General features: G+C 37.5%; 1 protein-coding gene across 1 annotated transcript; it reads right to left on the minus strand.

Moving 5' to 3' along the window:
- Positions 1–2659: 2659 nt before the first annotated feature.
- On the minus strand, positions 2660–18751 carry LOC113682804 (ATP-dependent RNA helicase DDX42). Its single transcript, XM_089182372.1, has 20 exons — positions 18138–18751; positions 16809–16956; positions 15961–16022; positions 14869–15016; positions 14728–14763; positions 13014–13118; positions 12127–12246; positions 10950–11255; positions 10397–10496; positions 9605–9652; positions 9279–9376; positions 8629–8722; positions 8261–8341; positions 7685–7786; positions 7145–7246; positions 6635–6708; positions 6107–6157; positions 4815–4925; positions 3708–3896; positions 2660–3383 (listed from the first exon to the last, which is right to left on the minus strand). The coding sequence occupies exons 1-20, from the start codon at positions 18344–18346 to the stop codon at positions 3228–3230; spliced, it is 2340 nt and encodes a 779-aa protein (XP_089038498.1). The 5' UTR covers positions 18347–18751; the 3' UTR covers positions 2660–3227.
- Positions 18752–19322: the final 571 nt, after the last annotated feature.

The raw sequence follows: 19322 nt of genomic DNA on the forward strand, positions 1-19322 counted from the left end.
ATAACATTTTTCATAATAAGTATGAGGCTGGTAGTTATTGAGAGTATTATTTTAAACTTTCTATCAAATTATTCAGAAAACCAGACGATAATGTGATGCCGTGATTGAAGTTAAGTTGCATTTAGCTGATAAAAGCAATACTTTTCAATGTTAGTTTGCAGAGCACTTGAGCCGTGGGGAAGTTCCTAATTTTAATCAGGTGAATACAAAAAAAAAGGTTTTTATTATAAATAAACATAGTTATTGTACAAATACTGTTAATTTACCATTTTTGTTCCTAATAAATCATATGACACCAGGAGCCTCTGATTACACTAAAAAATTACATACTTAATAATATGTAAGAAAAGAAACACTGAACCATAGTGTTTTCTGTAGTTTTAGTCAATTGGCTTATTACCATTGTTTTTCTTGTATCTTTATTAGATTATTATTCTTTATTAGATTATTATTACTATTATTCTTTATTATATTATTATTTTTGTATCTTTATTAGATTATTATTAGATTATTATTAGAATGATATGCCACTCCTGAGAAGAACACTTGAGGAGCAATTGCTGCAAACTGTTCTGTGATGGGTTTCATAACAGACAAGCAATTTAAACTATTTACTGTTGGAAATGAACTTGAAATAAACCCAAACAATTTCCAATCTTCAGCATTATGTAGTGCAAATACAAAAAAATTTAAATACAGTATTTCACCCTTTCACTCCCAAGATCTGAAAGTTAATTCTCCGAACCAGAACCATACATTTGTGCTGATTGGTCCTGAGAAATTTGGAGTTATATCAAGCCCACCATATTGATAATTTTCCTTATTCTTGTTACCCGTCTGCCTTCGAAATTGTAAGGCTAATTTACATACTGATCACTCCCAGGACTCAAAAATCTAAAGATTTGTCTCCAATTTATATGATGCATTGTCTGTAAACATAATATTGTTACTAACGCTTTTCCCTACGATGAAAAGTTTGAATGATAACTTTAGGATAAGTATCAGCCCCCCGCCCCCGCCGCCCCCCCTCATGGAATGTCATCATGTATCGCGTTTTCCAAATTTTTTTTATGATAAAACACGCAGTGAAGAACGTCTTATGCTAGGGCTTGACAAAGAAACGGAACTAACTACAGCCAACGTTTAGCTCAGGTCGGCAACGGTTACTTGACACTAAAAAATAACAAACACCGATTGCGGTATCTTACCTCCTTTACTTAGATGTTAATTCCCAGCGTGTCCTCCGTTCGGTAGGTGTTACAATAATACTTTCATGGATACAACGCCGAACACAATAAATATGCGATTACTTTTTCCGAAATCGCACGATTAATGAAATTTACCCTTGTAAATGAGTAAGTTGGACCCCATCGGATTACACAAAGTACGTGAATATAATCCAGACCGTGTAAGAACGAAATTGTTTTGCCAAATGTATTCCTCAACTTCCGTTACAATCTCCCCGTACAGGAGACGTCTTCGTAGATGTGACCTCCTGTTGGTCGATGTTACTTTGACGCGACTGAGCTGAATACCTGGCGTGACCTACAATCGGCTGTTCTTTTTGCGTGACCTGCAATTGACCGTTCTTTTTGCGTGACCTACGATCTGCTGTTCTTTTTGCGTGACCTGCAACTGGCTGTTCTTTTTACAGGGAGCACCTAACTTTGCAGTACGGAGCAAACCAGTTGGACTAAACCAGCCTGCTTTTTCTATTACCCTGTTTAGTGCACCACCAAAAATAACAACCTTATGTTCGCAGCCTTGATAGCTTATAACAAAGAAATAACAAGCGTTTACTTTTCAAGAATGAGTATGTACTGCAAGGTGGTTGCAGCCTACATCTTGTATGACCTCAACTGATGGCGAGTTACACAAGGAATTGGGTTCCCGTGCCGTTTCGCAACCGCCGTGGCCAGATTTCCGGCAAAAGGAAATCGTCTCCAAGGCCGAGTAAAAACACGAAGTCCTAAAAAAGAGGAAAGAGAAGCGCGAAGGAGTGCCGACAGAACCTATCTTCTTGAACAGCGCTCTAAAACAAAGATTACCGTCAAGTAATCATTCGAGGTAGCCAGTAGTTTTATGACGAGATATTTTTTTAATTGGTTTACGAAAAATGTGGTTACACTGATCGGGCTTTCTTTGAGAGAGGATCGCCTGGAGAGAATACGAAGCATCTTAAGACCTTCGGTTAGGACGATGTTGATGAGCGCTATTTTTTAAATAAAATATTAATGAAAATTAGATCATGAGTTCGGGATTTCTGGCTCAGGATAGTTGATGAGTAAGAAATCTAAGTCAACTATCGTGCGTAGAATTCGAAAGAGAATCATCTAAACGTTTTAGTATCGATCTGCCAATAATAAAAAAAAAAAAAAAGAAAAAAAAGACAGGCTCATTTTTTTTCATTTTATTTTCTATAGGCCACAAAATTATGGGCTGCTCACTTAACTCTATCTATTAATGAATAGACAGCGAAGACCGCAGCCAATCAGATTGCGGTATATGTGATAGAACGCTAGTAAATCAGTTTTAATACTGAGTACGAAACTGACTTTCTATAGGAAACTGACCATATAATAAGCGAACCGAACGACACATTCAGTTCGTAAGGAATCATTCTGTAGCCTCACTATTGAAATGAAGAGGATCGCTGGTATTATTGCGAGGCGATTTATCTTTACTCGGTTCTCCAACATACTGTCTACAGTGTTTTCTGCTTTCCATCTCTTTAACCCTTTACACCCTAACATCAGTATGTATATTCTCTATACTGTTCTCTATACATTTCCTAAGGTGCTGACAAGGAGAATTTATTTAACAATCAAGAGCTCCATGATCATTTCCTTTATTCTCGTGACCTTAATGTTTGATTAAGGGGTTGATATTGTAGGGAGAAATTAGATGCTAATCAGTCTTGGGGGTTTTAAAGGGTTAAAGAAACAGCAAACTACATTAAGCGTGACCAACCTGAGCATTATCCGTAGCAAGTGACAATTTTCGTGTTCACGAGGCAAGTTGTTAAGTTACGCTGCAAACGTTCCCCCTTCGAGTCACGAAGAGAGTCGAGGGACTCCATTGAAAACAAAGAAAAAAAACTGTGTTCTTAGCCTTTTTGAATCTTAAATAACTAACACATACATGTTTCTCTTCTAACCAACTGAGCCCAAATGTAGAACAAAATCCACAGAAAACCAAGAAATCTCAGAGTATGAACATGTATGTTCCTAAGCTGGGTCCCAACGGGATTTCTTGACGGCCGGTTTTTGTGGTTTTGACGATTGTGGCCTGTCAGGGGGTTTAGCCGTACTGTGATGACTTGTAGCGTCCCATGTGTTAGACGCAGAGGAAGATGCAGCGCAAAAGTGAGACTTGTACTGGGCCTAAGGACCAAAACGTGAAAGACTTGAATATATCAACACCGAATAAGTCTCCAAGAGAATGATTCGTTCGGTTGGAGCAACATAACAAAAGTAACATCAAGTCAAAAAGAACTAAGCTGTCCACAGGAAGCAGGTGGGATATTTTATCCGCTGAAGAAAGGGGAACGAAAGGAAAGAATGGGTTAAGATTGTAACAACGTACGCTCCAAAGTGACAACGTTTTCGTGAGTAGATAATTGTGTGACTGGATATTACAAATTTCGAGACGGACATATTTAAAAAAAAAAGTGATCGGTAAAAGAAGAAAAAATTCATAACAAAAACCTGAAAAGCAGCCTTGAGAGCCGAGGTCCGATCATTTCTTGCCGAAGAGCCGAACACTCCTCCCGAGGCCGAAGATGACGACGGACGAAAAGATGTTTTTGAGGACGTCGACGATACGAAAGACGATTGTGGATACGACGATTCTGCATACGAATACTGCGCTCCTCTGCCATCACCGGCTTGGTTTCCCTGTGAAAAGATAAGACAGATTACCTTTTGTGAATATCAACTAAGCCGCAAGTTTAAACTGAAAACTGAATTTGTTAAAAATTTGTGGTATCGGGGCACAAAACATTTCTGGAGTACAAAAATAAAGACATTTTCTTCCAGATATTTTGCGAGTCATTTGGGTCCACAAATCTGGCAAGAGCAAACTTAAGTTTCCCGACGATGTTCCCTTAACCCTTTAACTCCCATGAGTGACCAAGACAGAATTTCTCCTTACAATATTAACACAATATCAACCAGATAAGTGATGAGAATAAAGAAAAATATCAATCAGAGGTAAATAAGTTGATCCAATACCAAATTCTCCAAACTAACATAATGAGAATAGTTTGGCAGACAGTAAGGAGAATTACTAATGAGATCTTGGGAATTAAAGGATTAAACCTGAAAAAATCTCAGTTCTCCTTACTAAGACATTTTGGTTGAGGAAATTTGCGAAAAAAGAGGATCTCTCCCAAGATTAAAGCTAAAAAAACATTTCACTCCTTCTCATATTTCAAAGGTGTATCACCATTTATCTTCAACTCTGTACTCTAATTTTGAACATTAGAGAAATTGCCTTTTTGGTCAATCCAGGGAGAGAGAGGGTTGAGGTTTTGACAATCATGAGGCATCCTACATGAAGAATTAAAGGCACATTGCCATGACAAACATAACAAAAGAATGAGGAAATGCTTATTGCAGTCAAGGCGATAGTTTGTAAAGTGCGAATTTTTTAAATTTTATGCTAGTTTTAATCGTGCTCGTCTCAGTAAAGTACCTTTCGTTCCCAAAAATGTAAATTGGTCGAAAAGGCAACATCAGCAAAAAACTGTGAAGTACAACAATAGCCAGATAAATGAATACTAATCTGTTATCTGGTTACATAGCGTTATTTACCGACGATCCCTGCATTCCTAATCCAGGTCTCTCACGCATGCGCGGTCTTCCTTCCCTTCCACTGGCTTTTCCCTTGCCTTGTCGAAAACGAGACTTCCTAAACCAAGCATTCTATGGACCCAAGCGAGAAAAATTTACTTACAGAGGAAAGCAAGGCAAACATCAAAAGAACGTCAAAACTAAATCGTGTTTGCATCGATTTTACTTAATCTCGCGCTGTGATTGGTCCACACAACTATAGCTACCCTCTAAACCAATCAGATGCAGACTAAAAACCTGACGTGACTTCGTTACTGTGTTTTTCGTCTTGGGTAGTTCCGTAGCAGGCTCCTTCTTACTCTTATATCTTAGTCCAAGTACATAGAGCTAGAGCCAATGAGAACTTAAAGTAAAAAAATAAGCAGACTGCCTAAAGCGCGTGAAAACGCGAGCGACAAAGTCGTGATTGGTGTATTAGAGGTAGTTTTGCATCTGATTGGTTGAGAAAGTGGTGCGAATTTTTGGGCCAATTACAACGCAAACTGAAACAAAACCAATGAAAATCACGATAATTTTTGAAACTCAAATGAACATTGTTCCATACTGAAATCGCGATTGAAAACTCGAGTAACCGTCACTCCTAATCCTTTGCGATTTTCTTGATAAATGTCTGTATCAAGTCGTCTACCCTTAGAGTTTTTGCCGCTGGCAAGTTTTTCCAACAGAAGTCTGCCTGTTTAGAACCTGAAATAACAGGTAATGGACAAGGTGATCTGTCGCCAAAAACTTGTTATAACTGGCAATCTACACCACCAAGGAAACTATATAAGGGGATAACACAGAATATAAATGGGTCTACAACTTGCAAACGTTATGTTTTCACGAGTCAAGAAGGAAGTAGTAAGTTTAAAAATTAAAAAAAAAGGAAGGAAAAGAATGGAAGACCAATGCATAAACTTAGATCTCATATTCTTCCTTGTTTATTAGTTTATTGTAGTTTATTTTTGTTAGAGAATTAACTGGGCGTCGCCATCGCCGGTATGTGTCACTGTGCAATGTTAAAAGAAAATAGTACTTTTTGTATGTAATGGCATAATTAGTAGACTGTGTTGTTAATAGGGCTGGATACTGTAAGTAGTGTAATTATTAGTGACTGTAAGTAGTGTAAGTATTAGTGACTGTAAGTAGAGTAATGTAAATAAGCATTGTAATTAGTGTAAGTGGTGTTTCATATTGTATTGTAAGCATTGTTTGTAATTTAAAAATTAAAATTAAAATTTAAAAAAAAAAAAAAAAGTTTAAAAATTAAGAACCTTTAGTGCCATCTCCATCAGAGCCTCAGGAACCACTTGATTAGCTCCTTCCTAATAAAAACAAGAATTATGCGTTAGAGTAAGTGAAAATTTATATTTATTTGTAGTAAACCACTAGATCAGCTCCGCCCTGACATAAACAAGTATTATGCACTAAAGCAAAAGGATATTTATATAAGTCTGAAAATTGCATAGAAGTGATATTTTGACCAAAAGAATTGGTACTCGTTTTCCAAGTCTCCTTTACTTTCTAAAGTCTACCAAAGATACACTACCAGGGAAAATTTTGGTCAACCCTTGGATGGGTTAGAACGTTGACAGGTTTAAACGAAAGCTTAACCCTACATCCAATTCATTATCAAATAAGTTAACGTCCTCCATGGGCAAGGTCTGCTGAAATGCAGTTCTTTTTCCTTTTTTTTTCCTTTTAATATTGAGCTTTCCAGCTTGTTAAATAAGACATGCTTTGGAATTATCTGAACTGAAGCGGGTTCCTCGAAATAAATAATGAAAGTAGCAGAAACTCACCAAATTTCGTACAAGATCCCCTGAAAAATTTTGATCTGCAGACGTAAGAAGGGTGTAAGCCACACCCTTTTCCCCTGTACCAAAAAATAAAAAATTGAATCAACATATACAACCTAGGCCTTATTAGAAAAATGACCATGGCAACAGAACTCCCACCACACCAAACGTTTGTAAACATATTTTGCTCCACTCAAATGATTCTCAACTCTCCTTTTTAAGTGTTCAACATTTCCCTGTATATTGGTTACTATAACTTGGAGCTAGATCAAGATAACACCATCCAGCTAGCGAGTCTTTCATATCTCTATCACTCTTTTTTGGTTGGATAATGCCTCGATATAGCAAGAAGAACTCCTCCAGTTCATTACTTTCGGGGGTTACTCACTTCCTGTAGCCCGCAAAAGGGACTCAGAAAGGCGTTACTTTGAATTCCGGCTATATCTTTTGGAGTGAACGACAGAGAAAGTACTTACTCGTATTTGCTAGAATTAGGACCTGTAACAAACTTACCTGCTCTGCCAGTCCGACCAATCCGGTGTGTGTGCGTGTGGATGTCACGTGCCACATCGTAATTAATTACAGTTTTAATTGACGGAATGTCCAAACCACGGGCTAAAATGAAAACCAATTCATCAACGCCAATACACCGATCAATTCGAAGCTGCAACACCCCCGCCCGGGCAACCCACCGGCATTTGACTGTCGTCCGTGCCGGGGGGGTTGGGGAATTTGAACAGTCGGAGTCAAGTATTTTAAAAGAAATACACGTTTTATCTTTCAATGTGGAGGTGTTTTAAAGGTCCAGAGTTCACTTCCGCGAGCGAATGGCTACGTCTTCAAGGTCTAGGATTAAACCTGCTTGGTAGACCCATCAGCTTCCTCTCAGCCAAACGGCAAAAGCGTGAGCCGAGCTGGAGTCGCACATGCCTTCAATTCCTCCAAAATTGCGTAAAGAAGCGTCAAACGTTCGCAGCAATCTCTTTTCTCTCTGTGTGCGCAGCTTGCGCGCTGAGTGAAATTTGTACATAAATATTAAACTTTGCTTCATACCTGCTACGTCAGTCGCTACTAGAATAGGAATCTCTTGTTTCTTGAATGAGTTGATGACTTTGTCTCTCTCGAATTGATCCATATCTCCGTGCAATAACACCACTGAGAAAAGAGAGGCCAAAATCAATATAAACTATATCAGTTATTTGTAATTAGTGACACGGATCAAGGTAACAAAATATTTTCGATTATTTAAATGCAGAAAGAAGAAAATTCGTTTCCCCCCCCCCCACCCCCCCGTCAAGAAGGGCAACCTTTTTCAAGAGATATTCTCCAGGCTGGTCTTAAAAGAGAAAAAACAAGTGCAAAAATAGCTTCTTCCCTAAGAAGACACGGTGGCCTGGTGACGGGGGCGCTGAACTCAGATCGAGAGGCAATAGGCACTATTCCCTCACAGGTTGATTCAGTGATAATTTGTTAGGTGCTGTAACGATTCGCTGTTGCTCATCGTTGGACAGCAATCTAGGTTGCATTTGAAAGATCGCCTTCCCACGAATTTGAAAGACAGGCAAATAACCGTGGGCATTAAAACCGACGGCATTAAAACCGACATGTACACAACAATCTAAGACCTACCTTCAAAATCTTTGGTTTTCAGTTTTGATGCAAGTTCTTCACTGTTGGCCTTTTTGGTCACAAAGATGAGTACACTTCCAGCTTAGAAAGCAAAATACATGAAAGTGAGAGAAATACAAACTAATGTCACTTACGACAAATTCCTGTGGAACAAAAATTAAAATCACGTCGAATCCTCTTCAAGAAACCAAACCTTCCTTAAAATGAAAAACAAAATGCGTAAATTGAGAATTAGAATTATTGGGATCATTTCATTCGTACAGCAAATAACGAAATTATATGGGTCCAAGTATTTTCCTAGGGGAGCAATAAAGAACACGTAATACTTAAACTCGTAGGGTGCTTTTCCCAATTTTTCGTTGTATTACCTGATGTGAAAGAGACTAAATGTCTTGTTAGCCATGTCCATTTATCACTGATACTTGGTAAGATCTCCACGATCTGTGTTACATCTTCATTTGCCTGGATTAAGAGAAAAAAATTAGGAAATTAAAGACGGAACAAGTAAAATTCTTTTGTTTCCCGGTATATTTTCCATTGCGTGAGTGAAAATTATAATGTTTCCTCAAACTTTCAGCCCTATATTGGACATGAAAGTGAGCTTCCTTTCTCTTTTTGACAAACTGTTTTTTTTTTTAACTTTTACGAGAGCAAATTTTGCGCCTCGAGTTGACTGAAATTTCCTATGTATTGTTGGAATTCAAAATAACCAACAAAACGAGTAATACTTAATGATTTCGGAATATAGTGCATCTTTCAGCCACTGTTCAATTCAATTATGGTAAAATAATTTTTTTAAATTATTGTTACGCAGTGCATTATGTACTACAAGGGCTACAACTCCGAACCGAACCATTTGCCTGCTCCCACAATGACCAGACAGGTTTCCATTTATAAGTTTGTTTACACCATCTGATAAGAGATTACGTCTTGTTTTCATCAATAACTGATAACTGGTTAAAAACATCTTCTAAGTACAGCATATATGTCTTTCCTTCCTCAAACGATTATTTCTTACCTCACCAAGTTCACCCACTACAACTCTAATAGGATCTGTCAAGATATCCCGACACAGCATCTCGACTTTTTTCTTAAATGTTGCACTGAAGAGCAAGGCTAGACACAATGAAACAAAATAAACAAACGAACAAACAATTTAAAACAATGATGATATTTTCAACTCAGATAACTGGATTAGAGATGAAAATTGCATAAACGAAGAAAGCGCAAATTGCAACTAACCGCCAATTAATTGTGGTCTGTAAGGTTACATATCAGAGCAAGAATCATCTATTTATTTATTGAGAAAAAAATAGCGAGGTGAAATAAAGAGGTAATACTCACTCTGCCTATCGGGACGAACGTTATTTGCGATCGACCTCACTTGCGGCTCTAGAGAAAAACATTCATTAACATTAACCCTTCTACTCCCATGAGCTACCGAGATAGAATTTCTCCTCTCAATATCAATACAATATCAAAAAGACAAGTGATGAGAATAAAGAAAAATATCAGTTGGGAGATTATAAGTTGATCCAGTACCAAATTCTCCTCACTAACATTGCAAGAACTGTATGTCAGACAATAAGGAGAATTACTAATGAGGTCTTGGGAGTTAAAGGGTTAAAAGATAAGTATCAGGTTTTAATTCCCACAACAGAAATAGGCAAGACGTCCTTATGTATTCATTTACACCCCATTAAAACACTTGGAATCCCTGAAGCACTCTTAAGAAATAGGAAGAACTAAGCAACACTATTCTTTCGTAAATTAAAGATATTGTAAACCTCATAGTTGTTGTTGTCGGTGCGCTTTTGCGACTGAGTGACGTAAAGCCAAAACAAAAGTAATCTTAACAGCCAATCAGAACAAAGGCTAAAATCACCAGGAGCCAATGAGAACTCAAAGTAAAAACAAGAAAAAGGCTTGAGGCGCGGGAAACGCAGGCGACCGAGGAGCGATTGGTTTCAGGCTTAAATTTGATTGGTTGAGAAAGAGGCGCGAATTTAATGGGCCAATCACAGAGCAAAGTGAAGCAAAACTAACGAAATCCCGGATTACTTCGACACACAATTGAAAATTGCGCTATTCGAGCGATGCCTGCTCACGATGCTTTTAGCCGTGTAGTTTACATACCAAATCCCATGTCAAACATCCTGTCAGCTTCATCAAAGACCAGATATGTTACTCTTTTTAGGTTTGTGCCCTTTGCCTTCACATGGTCAATCAGACGACCCTAGAGTTGGATGACAATAAAGTTATAAAACTAATAAAGAGAAGCGCTAATGTTGTACATGAGATTTGTTTGACCACTTGAGACTGCAGTCATTTAAGGTACCGGTAGTTGTAAAGAATGGTTAACAACGTATGTCCCTATTTAAGTTGGAGTCTCAGAAGTAACCTGTTACCAGGAAAGAAAATGAGCAATTTGGTGTCTCTATGGTCTACCCATGACCTTCCGATTACTACTTCAAACGTTCTACCACTGCGCTTTAGGAGACTTGTGACAGGCTAGGTCGTTTAACTGGGTCCATGCTGACAAACATCCTGCTAACTGCTAGGATAGGAATATCGAATGAAATGCTTTTGCACAGTGATGATGTAAATAAAGATGGTCAATTTGAAGCGTGGTTATTTAGGTGAAAGATGATGTAAACTTCCACATCTACACCATACAAAGTTTCCTTACTGGAGTAGCAACAACAATTTCTGCTCCTTCCTGAAGAGCTTTTGACTGCTCATATTTGTTGCCTCCACCAAACACAGCCACAGCATGGATGTTGTAAACTTTTCCAAACCGTCGAGCTTCAGCAAAGATCTGCTGGCAAAGTTCTCTGGTAGGTGCACATATGAGGGCAACGGGTCCATCACCAGGCTCCAACTCAGGTTGGTCCATGATATGAACCAGTGCTGGCCACAGGAAGGCAGCAGTCTTACCAGAACCTGTTTTAGCAATGCCTATGATGTCTCGGCCACTAAGTGCCACAGGGATTGCCTGAAAAAAAAAAAAAAAAAAAAAAAAGGCACAGAGGAACCATTTATGAATCTCAATTCATTCAGGCTTCATTGAAAATAACCCTTGTCAGTCACAGTAGTATAGAAGAAATAGCTTTTTCCATCAAACATTCCTTCCTTGTCCCTTTCCCACTTTGCTAACTGCCCTGAAAGTCACAGTTCAAAGCAGAACCAAGGAGAAACACTGAATTCACATTTTTTTTTCTCTCTCCTGTGTTTATTGCAATTGAAGAACTGATGAATGACAGTTTAGTCACAGTGATACCATACTAACATAATGCTACACAGATGTTCACCAGAACTGATATTCTGACTTTTAAATTTAGAACAAAGTGCAAAAAGATATCTTGGAGAAAATAATACACTTGTGAGAAATTATTTTTAAGGAGTAAGCCAAAACCTCTATTTAAGTCCACCTAAGATCAAGCTCATTAATTTTTATTAATTTAACATTTTTTGGGAGTTGCCATCAGTTGGTTTAAGGTGACCTTCTCTCAATCTTTCTACCCAAGGAGTGGTAAGCTTAGGGTAGCAGCCAGCAACCAGAAGCTATGCCAGCTTGCAACCCACATACAATGTACCATGGGTTTCCATTGGGTGAGCAGGGATGAGTTATACAACTGCATGTGATGTTAAAGGGGGTAAGTTTTTAGCGAAACTTTGGTGCTGCATCATGGGTGAGTATATGAGAGTAATTTAGTATTATCAACTGAGTTCAATTGATAATGTAGAGTGGCCACTGTAAAGAGTTTTAAAACTGACGTTTCAAGCACTAGCCCTTCATTAGAGCAACTCAGTTGACAATATTAAATTACCCTGCATGTGATGTCAGTTCTTGATTTCCATCATACCTGGCACTGGATCGGTGTTGGCTGTGTGTATTCAGACTTCCTGATTGCACCCATGAGCTGTTCATCAAAGCTAAAATGTGCAAAACTGATGGATGGCTTTGTAGGCTGAGCACCTGACACCTGCCAATCAATGACAATGATGAAATGCATATCCTGAACTTGATAGGAATTAATGGCTAAAACAAGTTTGTTTTAATTTAATGCCCAATCTCTTCAGTTGAGGATTTTTGGCAATAATGAGTATCAATCCATATAAAGGCATCAAAACTGCCAATCAATGACCATGATAAATGGTACATTCTGAAATAACACAAATTTCTGCCTAAAAATTTGAATTGCAGTTTCTTTTCTGGTGGATTTTGGCAATATCTGAATCAAACATTGTGCAAAGCTGAGGAAAAAATGTTCAGAACAAGATAAAGCTACCTTAGGGTCTTTTTACCTTCAGGAGCAGTTTAACTCCCAAGATCACAAGAGTAATTCTCCTCACTGTCTCCTATACAATTCTTTAATGTTAGTTTGGAGAATTTGGTATTGGATCAATTGATAATCCACAAATTGATATTTTTTAATTCTTATCACTTGTGTGCTTGATATTGTATGAATATTGTGAGGAGAAATTCTCTCTTGGTCACTCATGGGAGTTAAAGGGTTAATTCCTGTTTTCTATAGTTTTTTCATAAACAAAAAAACACATGAACACTGGTAGAAGGTGCCATAAAAGGAAACTCAAGGCTTAGAATAAGCTATAAATTCTGATCGTTGATAGTTTTCATTCTTTTCCTAACCAGCCCACCCCCCCCCCCCCTCTCACAAAAACAAAATTTAAAAGTGCTTCACACACATTCAATCTAAAGAATTTTCTAAAATATTGTTTAATAACCCACCTTCATTCCTAACTTTCTCCTTAAATCCTGAACATCTTGGTTGGTTAGTTTAGCAATTTCCGTATGCTCAATGTAGAAGTTCTTTTCGAAAGGTGGGTAGTCAATCTACAACAAGACAAAAGAATGCCAAAAAAATGGTGAGGAATGCACCAAAGAAGGAAGTCACCCCAAAATAATTGAAGATATAATAAAAATAAGACCAGTGTTCTCCAGAGATTATTTAGAAGCCAGCCATGAAGAAGGAGTAGTGTGTAGCATGTGCATATTATCCCTAAGTAAAATGCAGGCAGTGCAGCCTAGTGTTCAGGGCACTGAACTTGAAATCTGGTGGTTCCAAGTTCAAGCCCACTACCAAGCTACCCACTGGTTTTGTTCTCAGTTGCCCTGAGTTCAACTTTTTGGCTACACTTTGTATACAGCCAACTAATTTGCCATCTGCCAGTTGGGATTTTTAAACTCAATGGGTTGGTCAAGTCTACAAGGTCTAACCCAAACCATGGTTTTGTGCAAGCAATAGGCCTTAGGGATTCTCTCTTAAAGGGTTGGTTTAATGAAATTTCCTTCCACTGCTAACTTTTGGCCTACTTGACATTGTTCACAAAAATAAACACTCAGATAAAAGATTCAGCTAAATTTACGATAGTTTAGAATGCAGTTTTGTTGAACATTGGCTAAACTTTGGTTAAATTTTAACCAGTTTTATTTTTTACTTAACAATGTTTATTTACAGTTTGTTTCAGTGACCAAGAAGAGCCACCATGTGGAATGTCTACAGCTAAATCCAATTATTTTTATATTAATCCCCATTATTTAGTATCTACTACCCCTGCAGTTAACTACTATAGGTTTCTTTCCAGTATAATGAAAAAAAGGCTAAGGTTGAAATTTATTTCAGATCAAAACAGGTATTTCTCAGGTTTGTCTTATAAAAGAAGCTGCCCCTTCAGTAACAAGAAGCCATTCAGCATGCGGACCACGGGTGCTTCTGGGCCAGGTTGTTCAAAGCTGGGTCAAGATAACCCAGGATTAGTGTGAAATTTGATTTCAGATGTAAATGCTTTAACCCTTTACACCCTATCATCAGTATATGCATATTCTCCATACTGTTCTCTATACATTTCCCAAGGAGCTGACAAGGAGAATTTGTTTACTAAGGGCTTCATTGGTCGGTGATTATTTTCCCTCTTCTTGTGACCTGAATGTGTGAATTGGGGGTGATATTGTAAGGAGAAATTAGATGCTTGTCCCTCTTAGGGTTCACAGGGTTACAAGAGAATCCAGCATAATTTTCTTTGTCCATGATGCTGTGATTGGATGCTCAAAAGAGAAAAGAGAAAATCATCCCAAACAGGCCTTAAACCCTTTATATCCTAACATCAGAATGTACATTCTCCAAACTAGTCTCTTTAAATTTCCTAACGTGCTTGCAAGGAGAATTCATTTAACAATCAAGAGGTTCTTCAGTTAATTATCATTTCCTTTATTCTCATGACCTTGATGTTTGATTCATGGGTGATATTGAAAGGAGAAATTAGAAGCTGGTCACTCTCAACAATTAAAGGGTTAACAAAGAAATCAAAGAGGCCCAGATTAAAATTTAACCTTGCATTTTGGGTTAGCACTAATCAGCCTTCAAACAACTGGGCTCTGTAGAACAATGGTAAAAGAAAGAAATAAGAACAATAAATTCATAAATAAATGGTATCAAGGCTACCTCAAAGTGGTCCACAGCTGGAAGTGGTACAATAATCTGCAAAACACAACAAAACAGAAAGAAATAGCAAATTAATTGATATGTCACAATGGGGATCAGTAAGTCTCTTTAACAGACAAACCACTGATAAATCAGAATTACCTTGGACTTCTCTGGAGCAATAGGATTTCCATCACTATCGTACTCTATTTCTTCCTCATCATCAGGATACGCAATAACAGGAGCGTTCTTGATGTAATTGAAGTATGACTCCTGATCATCTTCCTCCTCAATGTCATCTCTTCTGATCCTGGTTACATCAAAAGTTTTCATAAGTAATTAGTATTGCTTGTATCATGACAACAATGCAAGCTAAAATTGTCAAATGCTAAATGAAATTTATAAGCTGTGTTTAGGGGCCATGCAGCAACCTGTAAAGTTCTAATTGATCAGAGCTCTCTTCAAAAGACAAATGGTATAGGCAGCTGTACCGTAATATCATGAAATAGAGCACCATTTCCACTTTCCCATTTGGTTTCCGGCAATTAAAAAATTACTTCTGGGGACCATTTTAGGATTTTAGCAGGGATTTCAAATCAAGCTGGTGACAACTAGAGGTCCACTGACTACTTGATGACATGTTGCCAGTTGCTTGCGTCAAAATAATTACCTTTTTACCTTTAACCCTTTAACTCCCAGATCAAATTTTTAATTCTCCTTACTGTCAACCATACAATTCTTACAGTATTAGTTCAGAGTATTTAATATTGGATAAACTAATCATCCCAAACTGGTATTTTTCTTTAATCTCATCATGAATCTGGTTGATATTGTATTGATATTGTAAGGAGAAATTCTGTCTTGGTCACCAGTAGGACTTAAAGGGTGGGACTTAATGAACTTTTCACAGTCACCTACTTTTGCCAAGTCTGATGCCAACTTCAAAACATTTTGAAATCCTTGTTTTAGGTCACAAAATGGTGACTTTTACAAAAAAACTTGTACCTGAAACTACTTTTATCAACAGCAAAAATACAAGAAGCTATATTTCACAGAAATGTCTCAATTGACTCCTAACCAGCTATAGCAGGCCATGCTGTAGCCATCCCTTGCTTGAAAAATGCTTTGCTTTCACAAAAACTTCAACATTTCTGTCTTGCTTGTAACAAATTGTGTTTGAGTAGGAAAGAATGTCTGTGTGATCCTTGCCTGAACCTTGTCGTAAGAACAAACCAGAATGAAACTAAAACATACTTTTTCTTGTCTTTGTCGCTCTTTTCCTTTGCAGACAAGTTTGCTTCCTTCTGCACTTCATTCTGACCGGATATCAAACACAAAGAATGTTAATCTCTCTACTAGAATGTTAATCCTCCCTACTCTTCTCTATAAATTTCTTAACTCTTTAACTCCCAAGATTTCATAAGTAATTCTCCTTACTGTCTGCCATACAATTTACGTGATGTCAGTTTTGAGAATTTATAATTGGATCAACCAATAATCCCCTAATTAATATTTTTCTTTATTCTTGCTACTTGTCTACTTGATATCGTACTGACAATGCAAGGAGAGATTCTGTCTAAGTCTAGGTCTGTCTGGTGGGACTTAAATGGATAAGGTCCTGACAAGGAAAATTTGGCTTCTTTGGCTGACCACCATTTCCTTTAATCTTCAAGTGTTATTGCAGGGTTTTATTAAAGGTAGAAATTAAATACTGGTCACTTTTAACCCTTTAACTCCTAAGATCTGATTATCAATTCTCCCATCTAGCTGTTACACATTTCTTTGTAACTTGGTTATAAGAATTTGGTGTTATATCACAACAACAACCTCTAACTGATAAGTTTGAGTAATCTCATTAACTGTTTGTGGGATGGTGTATGGATATTGTAGGGAGAAGTTACATGTAAATCACTTCTGGGAGTTAAAAGGTTAAGGGTCACTGTGTACACAAGAATATGGCAATGACATGATTGGGCACTTAGAACTAGCGTAGTTTTTTACTAACTAAATATATCCGTGTGAAGCATGATACAACCTCAACAGACCAGCTAGAGTTCATAGTTTTTTGAAGGTAGCTGTGCTAACTAAACAAGATATCTTACCTGTATTCCCGCCATGAATTTGTCCAACTCATCCTCCTCCTCGTCATCATCATCATCCAATTTGCGACTGGATGGTATGTCTTCACTTTCATCATCATCATCAACAAATTTTGTCTCATCATCCTCATTATCACTATCGACAAAGATTCTAAAAGTAAAATAATAAGTATAAATCTACTAGCATCTATCAAAAATGCTAAAGTCCAATTGGCTATGTGACTTCTTATCTATTCCATAATAGTGGGTACATTGAGCAGGATGACAGAGTGCAGTTGTTATTAAACTAAGCTGAAAACATGAACATGTCTCAATGTTAAATTTTAAACAAGAAGATTTGAACTGAAACAATTTGATTACTCACTCTTAATTTCTATGCCTGAAAGCTAATGGGGCAAATACTATCACCCGATAGAAACTTCACGAGCATGAAATGTTAAATAGTTTTGTTTAATTAATTGGGAAGTTTTCCAGCAGGGATAATCTTGTTGGTTTGCATTGATCAGTTCACAAGGACAGCAAAATATTGTAAGGAAACAAATACTCCCTTCAACCAAGGATGGCCATTTTGTCATTTGGGCAAAAAAATAATTTAAAAAAATTACCACTGACATTGACAAACACAGATGTGCTGTTCTGCTGAATGATAACTATAATCCTAATCAGAATTGTTGAAACATTGCATTGTTCCCCCTCGTCAATGTTGGTAACAAGAAATTTTAAAAAACCAAGAGAGAAATAGAGTGTCTCACCATAAAAGAGTTATTCAATATTATCAACTGAGTTGATATTGTAAATTGGCCACTGTAGAGAGTTTTAAAGCTGACATTTCAAGCATTAGCCCTTCATCAGAGCGATTGACAAAGAGCTAATGCTTGAAACGTTGGCTTTTAAACACTTTACGGTGGCCAATTTACATTATCATATCACTTGATAATACTTAATTACCCTGTTATACCCTCCCACCCATGCAGCACCACAGTTTCTTTAAAAACTAACCCCCTCTAATATGTTTTACAAAAACTTGACTAGTGTGGTACATATAAAAGAGGAATTTGGTGAGCTGGCCAGCATGGAATATTAGAGTACTTAGACAAAGAAACATCGGATTTCACCAAAAAGATATTGAGCGACCAAAATCTCGAATGTTTTATTACCAAGCCTTAGCTATGACTCGAAGTAACTAAAGCGGTAAACTTCCTCCAGTGTACATAGAACTTAAGACGAAGCAAAATTTCACTGTTGACTTAATTTTGATGACGATCTTATTCTAATACAATCTTTTATCAAAATAATGTAAAAAATAGTGGATCATTAAGCATAAATACTCACGGTTTCCTGGCTCCTGGCAAAGGAAACGATGAAGTACCGTGGAATCCCTGGCCATGGGATGAATGATTTTTCTTTGCACTTCCACCTGATCTACTGACGGGCATACCGCTCCCTATATTAGCTGGGAGGGGATCTTCTTTCTTTGTTGCTAGAGAAAATCCTCCAAAACCAAAACCTCTTTGTTTTCCAGGTCCTCCCTTGTGAAACATCTCGATACAAAGAAGTGGTAGCTATGAATGTTCTTGATCGAAGCAAACGATAGTAGAAAACCGAAAAAATTTGCGTGTATAAAATCTTCGCTTAGTTCATGTTCAGTAGTGAAAATTCCTTTAATCCAAAGCCCACAAAATTGTCTACAGATCTCTGGATGAGTAGGAAACTTATGTGTTTATTTTCTCGCTAGCAATTAGACAGGGAGTCCTCCATTACCACTTATTGCGCAGATGAATTCAGAACTAATAAATCTGGCGCACGAATCGCAAAAGATACCGCTGATAAAGACATGTTGATCAAGAGAAAATTGGACTGCAATGTGTTTGAACGATGATTTTACTACGAAAGAAACCCAATGACAGATCGAGCCATGAGCTTGAATCCTGCTCCTGAACTATCCCGTGATTACGATCGGAAATGGCTTTTATTTCTCTTTCAGTTTTATTTGTTTACCACTGAATGAGTAGACATAAACGGACATAAGTCTTAACGTGTAATTTAGTGTTAACAACTGAATAAAAAACGTAAATTAGCCACCGTAAGACATAAGTCTTAGTCCGAGTAAAATTGCTTTTCCAAGGGTCAAACCTACAAATTCACAACAGCCATATCAGAATAAGGGTTCGCGTCAGGAGGAACCAATCAGAACTTGACGAGTATGCACATGTGCTGTAACCATGTGGTGATCGGTTTCAGTTTCGCCTATGATGCTTTGCGAACACAAAGGTCAATATTCTGTGCATGAGCAAACATTGTAATGGATAGGAGGCTTGTTATCATACTTTTACAACCAAGTTTTCCCACAGGAGTATAAATAAACAACCACATGACCCAGGAAATCACAGTGCTTCAAAGACAACTTATTTTCTCTAGATCTCAAACGAAATGACGAATCTACAGGATACATTTAGTTTATAGTTTAAGCGTTATTTTCGAAAAGTCTTGCAATTTCTTTTTCCCTACTTCGAAATT

This window comes from Pocillopora damicornis, chromosome 9, assembly GCF_964200805.1.
Source record: "Pocillopora damicornis chromosome 9, jaPocDami1.2, whole genome shotgun sequence".
NCBI classification, from domain to species: domain Eukaryota; kingdom Metazoa; phylum Cnidaria; class Anthozoa; order Scleractinia; family Pocilloporidae; genus Pocillopora; species Pocillopora damicornis.

Coding starts and splice junctions, on each gene's coding strand:
- LOC113682804 (XM_089182372.1), bottom strand. CDS start 18,346: ATGTTTCACAAGGGAGGACCTGGAAAACAAAGAGGTTTTGGTTTTGGA. Junction 10,497..10,949: donor AAATTGTTGTTGCTACTCCA/GTAAGGAAACTT, acceptor ATCCAACTCTAG/GGTCGTCTGATTGACCATGT. Junction 9,653..10,396: donor GATGTTTGACATGGGATTTG/GTATGTAAACTA, acceptor GTTTTTCTCTAG/AGCCGCAAGTGAGGTCGATC.